Below are 20,227 nucleotides of genomic sequence, written 5' to 3'. Positions count from 1 at the left end.
CCAACAGTGTAGAAGACATGAAACGCAGAGCATCCAGGTACAGAGGGAATGCTCTCTTTACATTTAAGCTAAGTCTCAGTAACTAGATTGAGTAAAATTAACCAAAACATCTAAATGCAGCTAGACCAAAACAGAATGAGGAGAAAGGCACAAAAATCAAGCAAACAGGGAGAAGGCAGGTACAACCAACGCAACTTTAATAAACTTAAAATAAAGTTAAAATCAGTGTCATGGAGCTTAGGGATAAGTAAGCACTTTCGGCAAAAGCCTTCATCAGATATGGTAATAACTGGTATGGATTCATCAAGCACACTCATTATCCAGCTTAACAAATTAACGTTAAATACATAAAACCTCAGATTGGCACAGATCCTGCAATGCTCATTAATTACATGCTTTTCTATCTGCTGCACTGTATCCTGCAAGCAATAATGGGTCATGTGTTATTGTGTAAATAACACCTGCCCAGGGGTCTGTTTCAGAATTGCTGTAGTATATGTAATTGTTTTGGGAAGAAGCATTTTACATCCAAAATATAAGTTATCAGAGTATTAAATCAAACACACACACATGCACACATTTGCACAAACACGCATGCACTCACACACACACACACACACACACACACACACACACACACACACACACGCACACGCACACATGTACGCACACACACACACACACACACACACACACACACACACACACACACACACACTGTAATGTTAAGTACTTGATTAGTAAATACATAGTCAGATGTCTGCCCCCTTTACAGTTCTTGATTTTGCACAAAGGATAGTGTTGCTTTAACTAATGATCTCCTAGAAAATCAATTATTAAAATCAGTCAGTAATACTAAACATAAAACTTTAGGACATCCGTAGTTGATGGACTTCTTTTCCTGGTGCTCCTGATGGGCTATGTGTTGTAGTGGGTCTACTTTGTTTGCCCGAACTTTCATTTGCCCGACACCCATTTGCCCAACCCCATTTGACCGACACTTCATTTGCCCGACAGTTCATTTGACCGACAAGCATTATTGGCAAGAAAATGGGATATGCCCCCTTCCCCACTGCAGTGCGACCCTGGAGTTAGAATATATAGTTAGGGGGGTGTGGGGGGTGAAGCCCCCCACTTAATGTTTAGTTTTGCTTTAATATTCTTTAGTAACACCCCCCCTAACTATATATTCTAACTCCAGGGTCGCACTGCAGTAGGGAAGGGGGCATATCCCATTTTCTTGCCAATAATGCTTGTCGGTCAAATGAACTGTCGGGCAAATGAAGTGTCGGTCAAATGAACTTTTGGTCATTTGGTCTCTGGAAAATGGTTGTCGGGCAAATAAAAGTTTGGGCAAACAAAGTAGACCTGTTGTAGTTAGTGCTGAATCTCTCTCTCTCTCTCTCTCTCCGTCTCTCACTCATTCAGTCTGCCTCTCCATTTCTGACATGCGCGTAAGCACATACATGCAGACACATACACAAATTTAGGCATATATGAATGCACTCAATTTTCTTTTTTTTTTTAATTAGTGAATTTTTAATTTCATGTTACACTCACTAAACAGAAAAGTGCTGCTTAGTAAGTATAAAGTAATGGTGGCAGTTTGTTATTTTACAGGCCAAGCTTCAAGGCATCTTAATATGCCGCAGACTTGTTTTTCAGCGGACTTTAGCTGTACACTAACACCCTCCTGGAGAACATTTGTTCTCCAATCAGGACAGCAATGTACAGGTCACCTTTTCTCTAATATATTCCTATTCAGTGTCTAACCTGTTGAGCTGTTATAAATATTGCACATGGCTGTTCTGTGAGTGTACAGGCTTTTTTTTTAAGAAGGCTACTTTAATGCAATATAAAGTTATATTGTTGAAAGATATTAGTGGATAGCTTATGATTTAATCTGTATTTAGCTTGTAGCAGATATGGAACCAAAAAATAACATGATAATATAATTTTTAAAAGTCATGTTTGACATTTGTTAAACAGGAGTGGTAGCCTAGTGTATCATTCATGAATTGTTTATTGCTTATTTCATTATTGTAAAACTCATAAGAATTAATTTGTTCTTTTCAACAGTGCACAGTGGGTGTTCCACATATTTTTGGCACGCATCTTACAGTGGAAGGCCATAGCATTAGAATAGAAAAAAAGCATTTTGAACATATGGGCAGGAATCACACAAGACACAGCACACTGTTGTCAAAAGTGTTACATCTGACGTCTACATCACCTTCAGTTCACCAGAAGAAGCAAAGTCAAGAAACAAAACCTAAACCGATGAAGAACCCTGAGAAAGAAAAACATAGTTCCTCTTTAACTTTTTTGGAAAAAACACTATTGGAGAATCAGAAAAAGAAGAAATCACAGCTGCATCAAAAATCAGATGATATTCTGGATGATTCACATTTAATAAGAAATCCCCATCAAGCAGAAACAATGTCCAAAATAAAAAATGTTGTAAAGGCTAGAAAAGCAAGTTCAGCAACATGTGCAAATTTGGTTACTAAAAAGCCATCCATTAGATTTCCAAATACTGAAGTTTTGGAATGGACACCTATGAACCCATCAAAACTCTCAGGTAATGTCTTTTTCTTTATTTTTACTTCAGATTGTCATAACATAAATCAGCTGATATATACAAAATAATGATGCTCATATAAATGAATAAGTAAACCCTCTCTCTCTATATATTCTAGGACGTTTGATTGAAAGATCAAACGTCCGAATCCATAACCACCCAGCACACTTTAACGAAAGCACTTTCAGTGAAAAAGAACTTTCATTAAAGTGTGTTAATACAAAAAAAAAAAAAAAAACTACATTAACGTTTTTGTGGCCCCCTGCACCCCCCACACCCCCTACTTTAATATTCTCTCTCCGTGGCCGCACTACAGTGGGGAAAAGGGAATTTTCCCTTATCCGCACCGTAGTATGGCCTTGGCAACAGGCATACTTACACAAAAGTGCTTCTTCTGTGAAAAGCACTTTGGCCTAAGTATGCCCGCCCTTAATGGATTTGTATGCTTGATCTTTCGATCAAACGTCCTAGAACCGTAGATATATATTCATTCTGATGTCCTTCATTTGGAAAATGTGTTTAGTACTTTATTTGCTTCATCTTGCAGTTTCACTTTTATGCTGCAAATACAAATTGCAGTCTATGAGAAAATTATTTGATTAAAGAAAAGAATATCTCAGAAGATCCAGAGAAATCCTGCGTTTCACATTATTTTGTTGTTGTATATACAAAGACGTAAGCAGGGGAGGATACATTTTAAAATGTAAACTTTAAATATAATATGAACTTCTGCCTCCGCTCCTGATTTTCAGTAAGACAGTTATAGTAAAATGGCATTGCATAGTATTAGTCTGTAATTGTAATCTTATCTGTCAAACGTCATCTTGTGAAGAAATGTTTTACATACTAGTTTACTCATTTGCAAAGCTTGAACACCTCCCACTTCTTCTAACCACCCAGTCTAGTACACAGTGTCTACCCCTTCAATCTCACACTGCTGCCATTTTTATATGTTTAAAAATGTGTATATTGCATTACATTAGCAATGCATTTGTTATTCCTTTTTCACCTCTGTGGGTTTCATAATTTGAACTTTGCTTGCAGTTATAACTGGCCTTATATATACATGAACTCTGTGGAAACCTAGAGAGCTGCTTGTCCGGAGCTGCTTTTCTACCCTTTATTTATTTATTTATTTATTTGTTCGTCCAGTTGGGGCGCACCGCCCCATTATTCTACTTCGTGCCATAAATGACAGGGAGTAGATATGTGTAGTGATGTCGCCATCTGCAGGACAGACTGACTACCTGCAGACAGTCCCTAATTTCAGCCTTTGAAGTGTCTCCATCTGTGCATTACTTCGCTGCTATTACTTCATATTTTGTATTGCCCCTTCTGGTAAATTGCTTAGGATTACCATCAGTCAGTAATGGTAGATATTGGACCACCGTGTTGCTTATTACTTAGAAAATGCATGTCGATGCAAAGGCCATTGTCCTGTTATAGCTTTAAGTGAATTAGGGTGATAAATAAAATCATGCTAGACATCGGACCACCAGGCTAATTATTGCTCACAAAATGCATGTCGATGCAAAGGCCATTGTTCTGTTATGGGTTTAAGTGAATTACGGTAATAAATAAAATTGCCACTGATTTTTATGGGCCTTTTTTTCACTCGGTTTATTAAACTGAGAACTATGAATTTCCCTGAGTTTCTGTCATATTTTTGTTTTATTTGTCATAAACTTTGTGATTTTCCGGTCAATCATACAGGGTTGCGCTCATTAAATAATGACAGATATTTTAGTTTTTATGAATATTAAGCAAATCTGTTTATTCTCTCAACTCTCCAAGTACATATAAGCAATATACACGCCATATCCCAGATTTTGGACTGTTTTTCCCACAATGTTTCTTGGCTTTGTTCTTGATTCTTTCAATCAGAAGTTGAGAGAACATCTTTTAATTAAAAACAGGACAACAGACAAATTAATTATAATCAATAGGGCTGTTTGTTGAGGGGAATTACTAACTACCAAGCAGACTTTCTTTTTTTTTTCCTTCCTTTATGTCAAATGTTTATTACATTTCACACGAAAACATCACCAGAATGAAACAGGGAGAAATATAGTAAGATTATTTAAGAGTTGAAATTATGTAGTGGTCCTATTTAGGCTTACTACTTTAAAAGGAAAGCATTTTACATTAGTCAATGTTCACACACATACAGTACATATATATATATATATATATATATATATATATATATATATATATATGGATCTATGTCAGTTGATCGTGTTTTCGAGATTTCAGAAACTCGACATACATATCGGTGAGATGATATGATCAAACATTAAAAAAACAGAAAAAATTTTTTTTTTTACACTTTTGCAGAGCCAAGCCCCCCGGCACCCCTCCTATGTGGAGGGCTGTGCCCCCCTCATCCCCTGTAAATTATATATATCAACTGCGAGATTGCACTACATTGAGGAAAACTGTAAATTCCCAATCTTTACTGTACCAAATCTCCATTAAAAAGCTTTATTTTTTCTGAAATTCAATCACATTGTCTCGCTGATATAAATTTCAAGATTCTGAAAACTCTATCAACTAATAGGGTCTATATATATATATATATATATATATATATATATAGGTATATACACAGACACATATAATTTCAGTACCGTATCTTGCTCCATCATAATTTTATACAATCCTCATCACTCAGAGTCTGTCATGTGCTTTTACCTGGTACCTCAGAGGGTAACAGAATTTGAATAATGCCCACATTTCTTTTCCCGTAGTTAATATTCTACAACTGACTTGATTTTGAATAAATAAAAAATAGAAAAGGAGAAAGAAACAGACTCTAAAATCTCTGCCTACACGTGTATATGTGGGTCATTCCCATTTTCAGTGAAGACCTAGGGTGAAAACAGTATATGAGAAAATACGAAAAGCAAGCCTACTGATACAACATGCACCGAATAAAGCACGGCTGAGGCAGGTCTAAGACCGATAAAATCAAGTAAGAAAGGCATAAGACATAAACAAGCCAGAAAGATTCAAGAAGAGCAAGGCAGTGCCAATCAGACGCAATAGGAAAGGGTTCAGCAAAGCCAGAATACGCAACGCGTGAATGTGTATAAGGCACAACTTGAAAGGGATATACTACAGTGCAATTACAGTTCCAGTCCCGATTAGACCATTTCTTAACTCATTAGCACCTTTGTGGGGCAGAATGTCACACCTCTAGCAGCGCATGTGCATGCATTCCAGAGCGTTTTCTGAAAAATTAGCTTAGAAGCATATGATAAACAAATGCAAGTATTTTGTGGACAATAAAAGTTATTAAAACTCTACAAAAGCAATGTTATAAGTGAGAAGTATCCTTTACAGCAACAACAGTCAGTGCATTCATAGTCTTACCATAAATATTACAATATATTTTAATGCACACAAACCCAGACTTATATTTTTTTGCTAAACTTTCGCAAGCAAACTGTCATACCTTGTAAATATAAAATATACACATATATTTGTTAGAACACTTTTAGTAACTAGACATTAGCTTTGACATGACAACAAGAAATTCTTTCCTGGATGTATGTTTATTAAGATATTTACAGAAATATGAAAACATATTCTTGATTGTATAATTTGCAATATACATAACACTGGATATCTCAAGATGTGCAACGTACAGTACAAATATCAGTGGCAGTTTCCAAGTCACTTGTTTTTTGAAATATTAAGTATATATGGAAACATTGCTTATTGTCATAATTACTAAAAAAATAAAAAACTGCAGTATCTCCAGTATATTGTGATATAAATGGACATTAACAATAAATTTTCCTGAGTCCCAACATAGAATTGTATGCCATATCCCTCAATAGCATGTAGGTCTCTCATTTATGAAAATATGAACATAAATATGAAAATATGAATAATTAGTGGAAAAAGTGATTAATTTCTCTACTGTGGGACATCGTACATTAAAGATCGTAGTGTCATACAACTAGTAAAAAAACATCACAAGCCTAGTAAGTGACAAGCAAAGAGATCTAACTGCCACTGGTTGGCCACAGATTTATAGACATTGAACATGGATATTTTAGGTGCGTGGGACAGAAATTCTACTTGGTGTATAGATTAGCTTGTGCAAAAAGCAAGGAGGAGTAATCCCAGCTTGTTACTGACGTTTACCTGTGCTATTTGTGTAGGACCTGACAGCGATAAGTTCTATAAGGAGTCCCTATAACATATTTGTCATGTTTAGTCTTTTAGTGTTAGTTTTTTAGGTTCATGATTTAGTTTTCAAATAGTTTCTGCTGAGAATTACATTTTAAAATGTAACTCAGAAGCAGAGTATAAAGGAACTGTAGGAGCGGTGTATTTACTAAATTTTAATTTGGATAAATACAGATGTTATGTTGTCTTGTCTCTCCTTCATTCTTGATGGTTGCTTGGTTCCGACTTGACCACATACTAAAGCTTGAGAGCTTTCACTGGCTCAAGGCTACACCCTGTTCCAGATGCCTAGCGATAGTTACCCAGATCTCACTTGCTGCTTGCTGCTTCGGGATTGGCTCAAGGCTACACCCTATTCCAGATGCCTAGCGATAGTTACCCAGATCTCATTTGCTGCTTGCTGCTTCGGGATTGGCTCAAGGCTACACCCTATTCCAGATGCCTAGCGATAGTTACCCAGATCTCATTTGCTGCTTGCTGCTTCGGGATTGGCTCAAGGCTACACCCTATTCCAGATGCCTAGCGATAGTTACCCAGATCTCATTTGCTGCTTGCTGCTTCGGGATTGCTTTTTCACTGGCTCAGGTAAGTTTTTTCATAGTTTGCTTTTTGGTGATTTCTAGTACTTAAATATTTGATAATTTAACTTTGTTAAATAGTTTTCTCTTTTGGGTGCCTTTTAAGTATGGTTGTAGGTTCTTTCAGTGTGTATTTTTTCTGCTTCTGTGTGGACCATCATTCTTTCAGACCTTTCCCATATCCCAGCTAAATTTAGCTTCTTCTTAAATGAATCCATTTAGTTAGAGGATTCATTTTTGCCCCCTTCCTGCTTAGCCCATTTTTAGTGAGAGAGGTCTCCTTTCCTATAATATTCCTTAAACCTTGAAGGTTTCACCATTTAAGTTAGAGGCATCTCCTCAGGTTAGAGGAGTCCGTTATTTAACTTAGAGACCTCTCCTCTAACCCTCTCTCTTCTTTCTTTATACAAAAAACCCCCCAAAACTTTGGCCTTTTTCTCTTCTGGTGTAGGTTTTGTTTATTGAGTTAGACTATACTTTATAGTGTGTCTTTTTTGCAATGGTTGTGACTAATTGCTGGTTGTGACTAATTACCAGGATGTCTAAAGGTCATACTTAAGAGACTAGACAGTCCGGTTTTAAAAAGTGTGATTTTTGCACACAAAAAATGTCTATAACAGATGGACACACGAGCTGTGTTTATTGTTTGGGGGCCATTCACCTGCAGGATTCCTGCTCTGTTTGCCATGGCTTTAGTTCAAGGATCCTGCAAGAGTGGAAAAGCAAGTTAATAGTCAGGGGCTTATTAAAGGAGTCTTTCAAAATGGCTATCGAAGAGAATCAGGCCTTCAAATTTTCTGGCAAGTCCTCAAAAGCATCAGCATCTTTAGCTTCAGTTTCTGAGCCAACAAAGAGACAAGAGAAACAAGTTACTTCGGATCCAAGGTCTGTCGGTTTCGAGAAGACTAAGTCTCCATCGGTTCCACCTGAGTTATTGGAGCCATCTTGGAGCCAAAAAAGGAGCTGATCACTGTCCTTGGAGCCAGTCCATTCAGTGCTGCAGTCTCCTCTGCTGCAATCTGTGGTGGGTAGCCACAGATCATCCACCCATTCCTCTCGATCATCTAGGAGTGTATTGGACGATAATGTGGAGTAGGCGGTTAGGAGGTTACTTCAGCCACTGGCCCCTGCAAAAATTCTATCGAGCCCAGCTCAGAAGGGTGTAGAGCTGACTACCAAATCTACATTACCTTTCATTCCTCCTCCGACTCAGATGAGTTCAGAGCCAGAGTGCCTGGAGGTCCTTGTGGTGGAACCGTCAAACCGAAAACCATCCCAGGTGTCTCAGTTTTGACCTCCGCTACAATCTCATTGATGTTGCCTTCCATCAAGGGATCTGGAAGCTGACACTCCCTCATTGGCTTTGGGGGGGGGGAGTTGAAACCCTTGTTGGATCTGACTCTTCCACTTGGGGCTTCGGCGCAGGTGAGTTCAGCGCCCACATCAGCTTCAGAGCCATCATTCTTGGTGCAGGGGAGGTCTCCTGAGGCTCCCTCAGGCCAGGATTGGAGTGCCTTTGAAGTGATGAGGGGTGTGCTCTCCCCTGAGACTGCTGCACCCTCAGCTCCAGCTATTCTTCCCCTGAAAGGGCCAGTGTCAACCTCAACACCATCTCTTCAGCCCAAGCATAGGGAGCCAGTGCCCCAGGATGTCCCAATGGGTGAGACACTTCTCTTCTGAAACCTCCCCAGAGTATCCCTCTGAGGAGGTCACTCGGAAGATGACCTGCAAGAGGAAACACATAGACTCCCCTGAGTCTGTCATGTTGGATACGAACTTAGAGAATTCAGAAGGGTTCCCACGATCACCCTCTGAGGATGTCTCCTTTTCAGACATCTTAGAGATCCTGAAGCAGAGACATGGCTGGAAGACCCTCTCCCCATCTGAAGATGAGTCTGTATACCAGGAGGCATTCGGCTCTTGACCCTACACCTCTTGGTTGTCTCTGCCTTTCGACCAACTCCTTGGTGTAGTCAGTTGAAAGGTGTGGGGCTCTCCAGAATCCATGGAAACTGTTCTGAGGAAGCCCAACAAGTTTATTACTGCCCCAGATGATAAGCATTTTTGATCAAAGGTGTCCCAGTAGATGCTATGGTAGTGGTGGCAGCCACCAAGAGCGCCGAATAAAGAGTATCCAATGATGGAAAGATATGGAAAGCATGTTCTCGTCAGCAGCCTTTACTCTTCGGTTGCCGAGCTATTTATCCCATTTTACCCAACTTCAGATGGATCTCCTGAAAGAGCTAGGAGACACCCTTCAGGATGCTACAGCTGCAGGGGTGCCGGACAAGGTAAACTCTCAGCTTGTGCGTGTGTGTGTGTGTGTGTGTGTGTGTGTGTGTGTGTGTGTGTGTGTGTGTGTGCGTGTTTGCCGTGTCATGGACCTGTCTTGCCAGCAGTGGTGTCAGTATATGTGCTTATGTGAAAATGTGTGCAAAATTATATTACTGATTTTTACCCGTGGAAATATGCAATACCAAGGGCACATACTTGCTGCTAGAAATATAAGCACTGCATGTCTCCTAACCACTATCCTCAAAGAATACCTGCTTAATTCAATTGTCTTTTTAGAGGTGTGCATAACAGGTTGGTATAGCTAAAGTTGTTCTGGTTCTGACTGCAAATGCTTTTCCACTATACGCATAACCTTTATCCCCCTCGCCTGCATCACTTCTACTTTAATCCTCTGTTCTCTGTTGCTGCTTCCCTCTCATATTTACTACTACAATTAATTCACATTTGATTTTCTACGGTGCCAGTATTATTTACATGTTGTAGCAATTGACTATGGGATTATCTTCCTTCTGTGATTACTCTGTGGTCGTGGGATTATCTTCCTTCTGTGATTACTCTGCTGTTGTGGGATTATCTTCCTTCTGTGATTACTCTGCGGTTGTGGGATTATCTTTCTTCTGTGATTACTCTGCGGTTGTGGGATTATCTTCCTTCTGTGATTACTCTGCGGTTGTGGGATTATCTCCCTGCTGTTATTGCTCTGTCGTTTTGGGATTATCTTCCTTCTCTGATTATTCTGTGGTTGTGGTATTATCTTCCTGCTGTGATTACTCTGTGGTTGTGTTATTATCTTCCTTCTGTGATTACTCTGTGGTTGTGGGATTATCTTCCTTCTATAATTACTCTGTGGTTGTGGGATTATCTACCTTCTATAATTACTCTGTCTTTGTGGGATTATCTTCCTTCTGTGATTACTCTGTGGTTGTGTTATTATCTTCCTTCTGTGATTACTCTGTGGTTGTGGGATTATCTTCCTTCTATAATTACTCTGTGGTTGTGGGATTATCTTCCTTCTATAATTACTCTGTCTTTGTGGGATTATCTTCCTTCTGTGATTACTCTGTGGTTGTGGGATTATCTTCCTGCTGTGATTACTCTGCAGTTGTGGTATTATCTTTCTTCTGTGATTACTCTGTGGTTGTCTGATTATCTTCCTTCTGTGATTACTCTGTGGTTGTGGGATTATCTTCCTCCTGTGATTACTCTGTGGTTGTGGGATTATCTTCCTTCTATAATTACTCTGTGGTTGTGGGATTATCTTCCTTCTATAATTACTCTGTGGTTGTGGGATTATCTTCCTTCTATAATTACTCTGTCTTTGTGGGATTATCTTCCTTCAGTGATTACTCTGTGGTTGTGGGATTATCTTCCTGCTGTGATTACTCTGCAGTTGTGGTATTATCTTTCTTCAGTGATTACTCTGTGGTTGTGGGATTATCTTCCTTCTGTGATTACTCTGCGGTTGTGGGATTATCTTCCTTCTGTGATTACTCTGCGGTTGTGGGATTATTTTCCTTCTGTGATTACTCTGCGGTTGTGGGATTATCTTCCTTCTGTGATTACTCTGCGGTTGTGGGATTATCTTCCTTCTGTGATTACTCTGCGGTTGTGGGATTATCTTCCTTCTGTGATTACTCTGCGGTTGTGGGATTATCTTCCTTCTGTGATTACTCTGCGGTTGTGGGATTATCTTCCTTCTGTGATTACTCTGCGGTTGTGGGATTATCTCCCTGCTGTTATTGCTCTGTTGTTTTGGGATTATCTTCCTTCTGTGATTACTCTGTGGTTGTGGTATTATCTTCCGGCTGTGATTACTATGCGGTTGTGGGATTATCTTCATAGGTTCATAGGTTCGTACTAGGCTATCTGCCCTAGGGCATTTATAAGCCCAGCCAGAGTGTGTGTGGCTTTCACCACCCCTTAGGATGAGAATACTATGCCCATTTATGGTTTAGTTTACTGTGCCTCTGTCTAGTAGTGACACAGAGATGACCCCCGGGGTAAACCTACGATCTCCCATCCACTCGTCAAGATTTCTCTTGAATAGAGTTAGTGAGAGGCTCTGCCTAACATGGATTGGGATTCTGTTCCAGAGTGTAGGGAGCCTCTGGGTTATGAATCTGTCCCTCCAGCATGTCCTATTTATTTCTGTGTTGAGGTTTAAGTCTCTTGCTCTCGTGGCTCTGATGGATTTGGATTTTCTGAGGTGGAGCATGTCCATTAATTCCGGATTGGACATGGCCTTGTACGTCAGGCACAGATCACCTCTGAGTAGGCGGTATGCGACTGAATAGAGCTGGAGTTTTTTCAGTCAGGCAGCATATGACATATGTTTAAGACCCTTTATCCTCCTGGTGAGGAACGTTTGGGGTCTTTCCAACTGCTGCAGGTGTCGGGTAAGATACATCTCAAATGGGGCATTGTACTCAATCATTGGCCTGATAAGAGAAGAGTATAGGGGCACAATGACCTCTCTTGATCTAGATGTGAAACCCTTCATGATAAGGTGGGCAATATAGAAGGTCTTCCTAGCCACTTTGGCAATGTGAGTGTCAAATGAGAGGTTACTGTCAACCTGGGTGCCTAGGTCCCTGATTACCTCTTCCGTACTTTATGGATTACCACCTATGTGGTAATTTGTGGTTACCTTGTTTTTCCCAAAGGGTATGACTATACATTTTTTGGCGTTCAGCTTAAGGCCTTGGCTCTGGCACCAATTATCCATTTATATGAGGCCTCTCTGAAGGATGTTTGTGTCTGCTGGAGTATCAATTATGGCGCCCAGTTTGCAGTCATCTGCGAACTTTGTCAGCCACAATCCTCCTATGTTTGCCTGTACCTCGGAAAAATAAATGCCGAACTAGAGGGGTCCCAGGACTGAGCCCTGTGGGACACCGCTTGTGACCGGCTTAGAGTCTGACATAGCTCCAGCAACTCTGACCCTGTGGGTTCTGTCCTTGAGCCAGTTTGCAACCCATCTTGTGACATATGGGTTTACATTTAGGCTGGTGAGTTTGTCTATGATGCCCGAGTGGGGTATTGTGTCAAAGGCTTTTGCAAGGTCAAGATAGGCTGTGTGAACTGCCTTACCCTCATCAATGGCCTTAGTCACTGTTTCAAAAAAGTCGACCAAGTTCAAAAGGCAGGATCTGCCCTTGACAAAGCCAAATTGGGTAGGATCCAATGTCTGTAGGTCCCCAATGTCTTTGTTTATGAGTTCCATAATGATCCTCTCCATAGCTTTGCAGGCCAGGCTTGTCAAGCTTATGGGGTGGTAATTTCCAGGGTCTGTAGAAGCACCGCCTTTGTGAAGTGAGACCATTGTTGCCGTACGCCACTCTTTGGGTACATATCCTGTAGTAAGGCTAAGATTAAACAGCAGCCTTATGTGTGGGTTTAGTTCCTCTTGGAGTTCATGTAGCACACAGCCCGGGACACCGTCCGGTCCCATTGATGCTGTGTTTTTAGCTTTAGAGAGGGCGGCTCTCACCTGGGCATCTGAGATGTTTGGGAGGCTACACTCTGCTGGCATAGTTATTTCTCCTTTTGGGGGGGAGGGGGAGGAGAAATTTGCACTGAACCTGTCTGCCAGAATGTTGGCAATGTCAGTGGGTTCAGTGTATTTTGTGTCATTTTGGACTAACTCTGAGCATATCTGGGAGTTTCCACCCAGGTTTCTAACATAGCTAAAGAAGGCCTTGTGATTGTCTTTTGTATCTTTTGCGATTTTTCTCTCAAAGCTGGCCTTGGATGATTTTATGAGTGATCGTAGTTTTTTGCTAGTACTGATCAGAGATGCCTTCCCTTTTAGGGATTTTGCTCTGTCATGTAGTAGCTTCCTCCTCCTGTTGTAAAGTTTGTTTATGGCTGGGGTCCACCAGACTGGGCGCCTGACTTTGGGGGAATGGGTCTTGGTTTTATTTGGGATTGCATGATCCATGCATTCTTGAAGGTGCCCATAGAAGGCATTTGTAAAGGATTCAGCAGTGTGGGTTGTGGTTTCCACTGGCACACGGGCCATGAAGGATACCACTTCAGTCTTAAGAAGTGTGAAGTTGGCTTTTGAGAAGTTCTTCACTGTGGTCTTTTGCGCAGGGGGTGGGGGCGGGATGTGGATTTCCAGTGAGATTAATTTATGGTCTGATCTTACCAATGAGGGATATACTTCCGGTGTGGAGCATTTTGTCCCCATGTTTGTGATGATCAGGTCTAGTATATTGTCTGTTCTTGTGGGAATGGTGACTAGTTGTTCCATCGCATTTGAGTTTATGAATTCTAGGAACCTTTGGGCTAGGGTGTTGGGGCTTGAGTAATGTTCCCTGTCTATGTTTGGGTAGTTGAAGTCTCCCAATATGATGGTATTTGGAGAGACATTCATACTCTCCAGTGTCTTCAGGAAGGCTGTGTGGGTTTCCTGAGTTTGAGAGGGTGGTCTGTAGCATGCTACAAACTGTAAGGCAGTTTTGCCTATGGTTAGTTGCACCTGGATGGTCTCCGATGCTTCGTGCATTGCCACTAACCTGGAGGTGTGGGTATCTTTGATGAATATGGATACTCCCCCTCCTTTTGTGGTTCGGTCCAAGTTTTTGGGGCCAGAAAGCATGATATGAGGTAAAACCTGATAGTGCTGGGGTGCTCTCAGGAGCCTTGAACCAGGTTTCAGTCACTGCACAGACATCGATGTTCTCCATACTGAGGAGGGCTTCGAGAGCGTGCATCTTGAGGTTTAGACTTCTGGCATTGAGCAGCATTACCCTTAGTTTTTTTCCACTTGTGTTTGCTAGGGAGGTAGGTTTGTCATTTGAGCCTTGCCCAAAAAAGGCACTATGGGGGTGGCAATAGCCTTGGCCAATATTCGGAAGCCCAGGGGTGACAGGTGCAAGCCATCCCTTGTGAAGCAGCGTGGCTTGTCGAGCATGTCATCCCAAGCAGACAGACATTGGATCCCCTTAGAATGACACCAGTAATTAAGCCAATTGTTAAAACTGATCATTTTGTCTTTGTACTGTGGCATCATTCTTGGTGAGGGTAAGATGCTGGTCAGGGTCATACCGGCCTGGGCTACATAATCAGAGAGCTCCTCTATGTCTCTTTTCATGTAGTCCAGGGAGGTATGTCTCAGGTCGTTCACACCAGCATGTACAATGACTGAGTCATATTTGTACTTGCTGTGGAGTGACCTGAGTGCTTGTGTTATGTGGCAGATTTTAGCTCCCGACAGGCAGCTTACTGTGACCTTTTCCTTGTTCAGTCTGGTGAGTGGGACATCAGTGTGTCTGACTATGGAGTCACCTATTACAAGTGTGTCTGACATGTTGTTTGGCCTTAAGGGCTGTGACTGTTTAGCACACTGACTTTGTGAACTATGTGTTGCATGTGCTATGTCTTGAGGTGGCGGTTGCTTGGGTGTCTGCTTTGGAGGCCTCTGTTGTTTTCGTAGATTTTTAATCAGCACCTCCGAGTATGTTTTTGTGTGTTTATGTGTTTGGTTTGCAGTTGTGATAGTTCCTTCTGTGATTATTCTGTGGTTGTGAGATTATCTTCCTTCTGTGATTACTCTGCAGTTGTGGGATTATCTTCCTTCTATAATTACTCTGCGGTTGGTGAATTATCTTCCTTCAGTGATTACTCTGTGGTTGTGGGATTATCTTCCTTCTGTGATTACTCTGCGGTTGTGGGATTATCTTCCTTCTGTAATTACTCTGTGGATGTGGGATTATCTTCCTGTTGCGATTACTCTGTGGTTGTGGGATTATCTCCCTTCTGTGATTACTCTGTGGTTGTGTATTTATTTATTTATGTATTTATTTATTTATTGACATTTGTTAACCAGGTTAGTCCAGCTTGACTTGTGGCACATTTTCAGTGGAGGCCCGAGGAGAAAAGCTCCAAGAAAAACAGAGATTATACATACAGAGAAATAATAACATATGCATTAACATGTGAACAGGAATTGAATAAAAATGTCAAAAAACAGACATTTTGAAGACAGCAAAACTGGTAACATATACATTAACATGCGATTAACATGTGATCAGAAATTTAAATTATACAATAGTATTTAAAAGACAAAAATAAAAATTTAAACACTTGTAGTTATGTCTATCCCATGTTATCAGGGTTATGATTTATTTACATATTTGCAAAAAAAGTTAGTTTCAATCAGATTTAAGTATTAAGTAGAAATAAGTACCCTCAAATAGGGAGAATAATTTGTAGAGAGGGGGTACTGAGAGACATACCCAAGGAGGGGAGAGAGGGGTTAGGTTGGATCCTGACAGGGACAGATTTTGGAGTTAAGTAGATGGAGTTTTAATTTTTCTTTAAAGTGGCATGGATGAATGGTGGAGCATATGTCCCTAGGAAGTTTGTTCCAAGTTTGGGTGATGGAGTATTTATATAAGAGTTTGCCTACTGCTTTTTTGGTTGGTAGTTGTGTAGTAGTAGCCGATTTGAGGTATGAAGAGTACGAGGAGGTGTGTAGATAGAGATGAAGTAAGACAGCGCAGGACAAGATGAAGGCTTATAGAGAATGAAGTGTAACATTTGAAGTTGTGATTGCAACAGTAGGTGGGGGAACTCAAGCCAGTGGAGGGATGTAAGGGGTAAGCAGGGATGAGTACTGTATATAGTGTTAGTGAGGAATCTAGCTATCTTATGCAGTTTGTTGGAGTTTGTTTAAAGTTATGGTTTGAATGTTTGTGAACACAGGGGCAGCATAAAGAAGGGGGGAGCTTGAGCAAGGGAGAGTCTAGTGTTTGGAGTTAGAAATCTTTTGTTATGATTAAGTAAACCTAATTTCTGGTTTGTCTTTTTTATGCATTGTAGTAGGTGCATATTAAATCTGAGTCCATCACTGATGATGGTTCCTAGGATTTAGTGTGAGTTTCAGGTTTAATGATTGTGTTATTTGAGAAAGTGATAGAAAAGGAGGATTTTAGGAGTGACAGAGAACGGGAAAGAAATTGTAGGTGACTGGTCTTTTTTGGGGTGAGGATGAGTAAGTTACTGGTTAGCTACTGTTCAGTAGATGAAAAGGTGTGTTGAGTGAGTGTATGAAGTTTAGAGATGTTATCAGAGATAGAGATGAGAGTTGAATTATCAGCATATTGTATGAGGGAGGATTGTTTGCATGATGTATGGAGGTCATTTGTGAAGATATTGAACAGGAGGGGACCCGTAATGGAACCTTGGGGTACTCCTTTTGGGACAGGTAGGAATGGAGAAGAGGAAGAGAGCCATTTAACAGACTGTTGTCTACAGGATAAGTAACTGGAGAATCAGGAAATGGAGGAGGAAGATAGACGGAGACAAGCAAATTTAGATAACAGTAGTGGGTGGTAGACAGTATCAAACACTTTGGAAAGGTCTAAGAAGAGACAGGATATGAGTTTGTTGTTATCTAGGGCCTCAGCTACAGTATGGGTAAAGGATATGAGGGCTGTAGTTGTGCTATGGTTGGGACGAAAGCCAGGCTGGGTGGGTGTGAGAAGATTGCTTTGGAGGAGGTGTTTTAGTAGTTGTGAGTGGATGCATTTTTCAAGAATTTTAGATGGGGGGATAGGATAGCTATGGTGCAGTAGTTAGATGGGTCAGTACAGTTACCACCTTTGTGTAGGGGTATAGTGAAAAAGGATTTCCAAAGGGTGGGTACAGTGGAATCCTGAATGAACCTATTAATTAGTACAAACACTGGGTATGCAATTGAGTCAGCAGCCAGTTTGAGGAAGGAAGGAGGAAGATTATCAGTGGTAGGAGAGCAAGGTTTTAGGAACAGGATGAAAGGTGAAGGGGTTATTGTTAGATGGGTAGGGAGGCATAGGTTGGGTTGTAGTGTTACCACTGGATGGTAAGAGTGCTTGAATAGTGTCAATAAAGTATTTATTCAGTAGGGTAGCTGTTTCTAAAGAGGATGTATTAGGGTAGGGGGAGGGGTTAGAGGGGCAGCCAGGAGAGAGAATTTTATTTATAGTCCTATTATAGTCCTATTGTTTTATTTTTATTTTATTTTTTTTTTTTTGTGGATCTCTTCATCCGGGCTGCTCCTGCAAGTTGTCTACAGAAATCAGTGTGTATTACCCCTGTAAACAAAGTGAAATAAAAAATAAATTTAAAATAGTAAAAACAGGAAGAGTTAGCTAGTAACAGTATAGCTAGACCCTCAGAATTTCTGTGGACTTGGCAACTCCCTAATCCCTGGCTATATACAGGGTTTTTGACACAGGCTTAGTTGGGGAACCTTGCTCTACCTCTGCCCAATGCTGCATCTAGCTTAACACCAGCCATGCTCAGAGGTGTGCACAGAGCTTAACACCGGCCATGCTCAGAGGTATGCACAGAACTTAACACCGGCCATGCTCAGAGGTGTGCACAGAACTTAACACCGGCCATGCGCAGAGGTGTGCACAGAGCTTAACACCGGCCATGCTCAGAGGTGTGCACAGAGCTTAACACTGGCCATGCTCAGAGGTGTGCACAGAGCTTAACACCGGCCATGCTCAGAGGTATGCACAGAACTTAACACCGGCCATGCTCAGAGGTGTGCACAGAGCTTAACACCGGCCATGCTCAGAGGTGTGCACAGAGCTTAACACCGGCCATGCTCAGAGGTGTGCACAGAACATCATTCTAGCTTGTATGAGGCCTTATAAGGAATTTTTCCATTCACAGCAATCCTGGAAAGTAATGACTGTGAACCACTTGAATTATTCATTGGCAGAAGGGACAGTTAAGTTAACTAATAATGCACAAACAGATTTTAAACTTTATATTTCTAGTAAAACTATTACTGCTCTTCTTGCTGATGTACTGTCAATGGTTTAATGTTTGTCCCTGCAAAAAGGCAAAGTTTAGTTGACAATTTAGTTGAGAAGAGATTATTATACACAACCTCAACTTAGCCCTGTGGTTTTTGAATGATGTTACAATTTCTAACCAAATGAACTTGTATAGTCCAAGTTGCTTCAACCCACCGATGAATAATAACATACAAATGTTTGAAAGAGTTTGCAACTTTTAGAAATATTTTTAAATAAATCTAGTAAAAATAAATATTTCAACTTGTCTGCTCAAGAATATTGTGCTATTAAAGATATCTGTACAGGCATTAGTTTAAGGGTTATGAAACCCGATAAAGAGGGAGGTCTTGCCATTATGAATACCACTGATTATAGTATAAAAAGACCAACAATCTCATCCCTGAGGAAGGGTTTCTGTATGAACCTGAAAGCTTTGCTTCTTTTGCTTTATTAAATTGTATAGTCAATTTCTGAGATTGTTGGTCTTTTTATGTTGGATTTATTATACTAATTTTTGTTTTACTGTGGCTCTTTATTATTTTTTAGATACCACTGATTATAGTAACACAATGAATGCTTTATCAGCAGAGGACTCATATAGTGAGGTTTCTTGTAATGAGAGTTTCGCTGCCATTTCAAAAATCGATAGTGTATTACTGGATATGCGATTGCAAGGGTAGTTATTCAAGAGTGAGTCTGAGTGTACGTTGAACTCTAAGCATGTTATAGCAGGAATAGTTGGTATCCCTAAGATACATAAAAGCATCAACAACTCACCCCTAAGAACAATCGTAGATGCGGCCAGATCCAAAACTGTTTACATAGCTAAATTCTTGGATCATTTGTTAAAAGGCAGCATTGGGAAATTAACTTATGCTTATAGAGCCTCCTGGCATTTTTTAAGTTAAATGAACACTGTGGAATTTAGGACTGTAACTGTTTTTGTCATAATAGATGTTAATAACGTATATTCAGTCATACCTCAGTAATTGGGACTATGTTGGTTTAAGGGTCAGCTATTTGATTTAGCAGACTTGTATATGAATAAAATTAATCCAGTAGCCCTTATGGAGGTGGAGCTTAAAAATAATTTTATTTACTTTGAGAACCATTATTTTAAGTAAGTGGAGTGGCATTCAGGGTGGCATGCACCCCCAGTTTTGCCAATTTAGTTATGGCAAAATGGGAAAAAAATTATACATTTTAGTAGACAATTTAAGGACTCCTGGTTCTTATACAAGTTTCCTGGCTGACATATTTATTCTGTGGAATGACACTCAGGATAAGTTGCAGAATTTTTTAAATATTTTAACAATACAGTTGGATTTTTAAAGATTACTTGCAAACATGACCCAGACAAAATCACATTTTTGGATGTGTTATGTTTTGTTTCTAATATTCACAGTAAAAAGGTAGGTGAACAAACAGAAATCACTAGTCAATCACAAAGTAGAAGGGAGCAGGCAAATGGTTATATGAACACACCAAAATTTTATTATAATCCAAGGTTAAAATTGTAGAATATCCAAATGTATAAGCGCTTTCGTCTCCTTTTTAAATAAGTTGAAGAGACTTCATCAGATACAATTACTTTCATCACCTGAATTTAAAAGAAGGAATTCAAATTACATCACATCCTAGAGCAGTCAACACACCTTCAATTAAAGCCATAGTATACTTAAATCTGATACACACACACACACACACACACACACACACACACACACACACACACACACATGCGAGCACACATGCACACACACAGTATATACATA

The 20,227-nt window shown here is 40.2% G+C and overlaps 1 protein-coding gene across 1 annotated transcript in view; it reads left to right on the top strand.

The window, feature by feature from the left end:
* The window catches only part of LOC122815090, a 96,279-nt gene that overhangs the window by 59,599 nt on the left and 16,453 nt on the right, over positions 1-20,227 (top strand). Inside the window, exon 5 of the mRNA XM_044087331.1 lies at positions 2,080-2,581. Within this exon, the coding sequence (XP_043943266.1) occupies positions 2,080-2,581 (502 nt within the window). The remainder of the gene's footprint in view (positions 1-2,079; positions 2,582-20,227) is intronic.

Source organism: Protopterus annectens, chromosome 11.part0 (genome assembly GCF_019279795.1).
Source record: "Protopterus annectens isolate FY-2018-M chromosome 11.part0, PAN1.0, whole genome shotgun sequence".
In the NCBI taxonomy this organism is placed as follows: Eukaryota; Metazoa; Chordata; order Ceratodontiformes; family Protopteridae; genus Protopterus; species Protopterus annectens.
The sequence above is the reverse complement of the archived record's forward strand: the minus strand, read 5'-3'. Positions and strand labels throughout refer to the sequence as shown.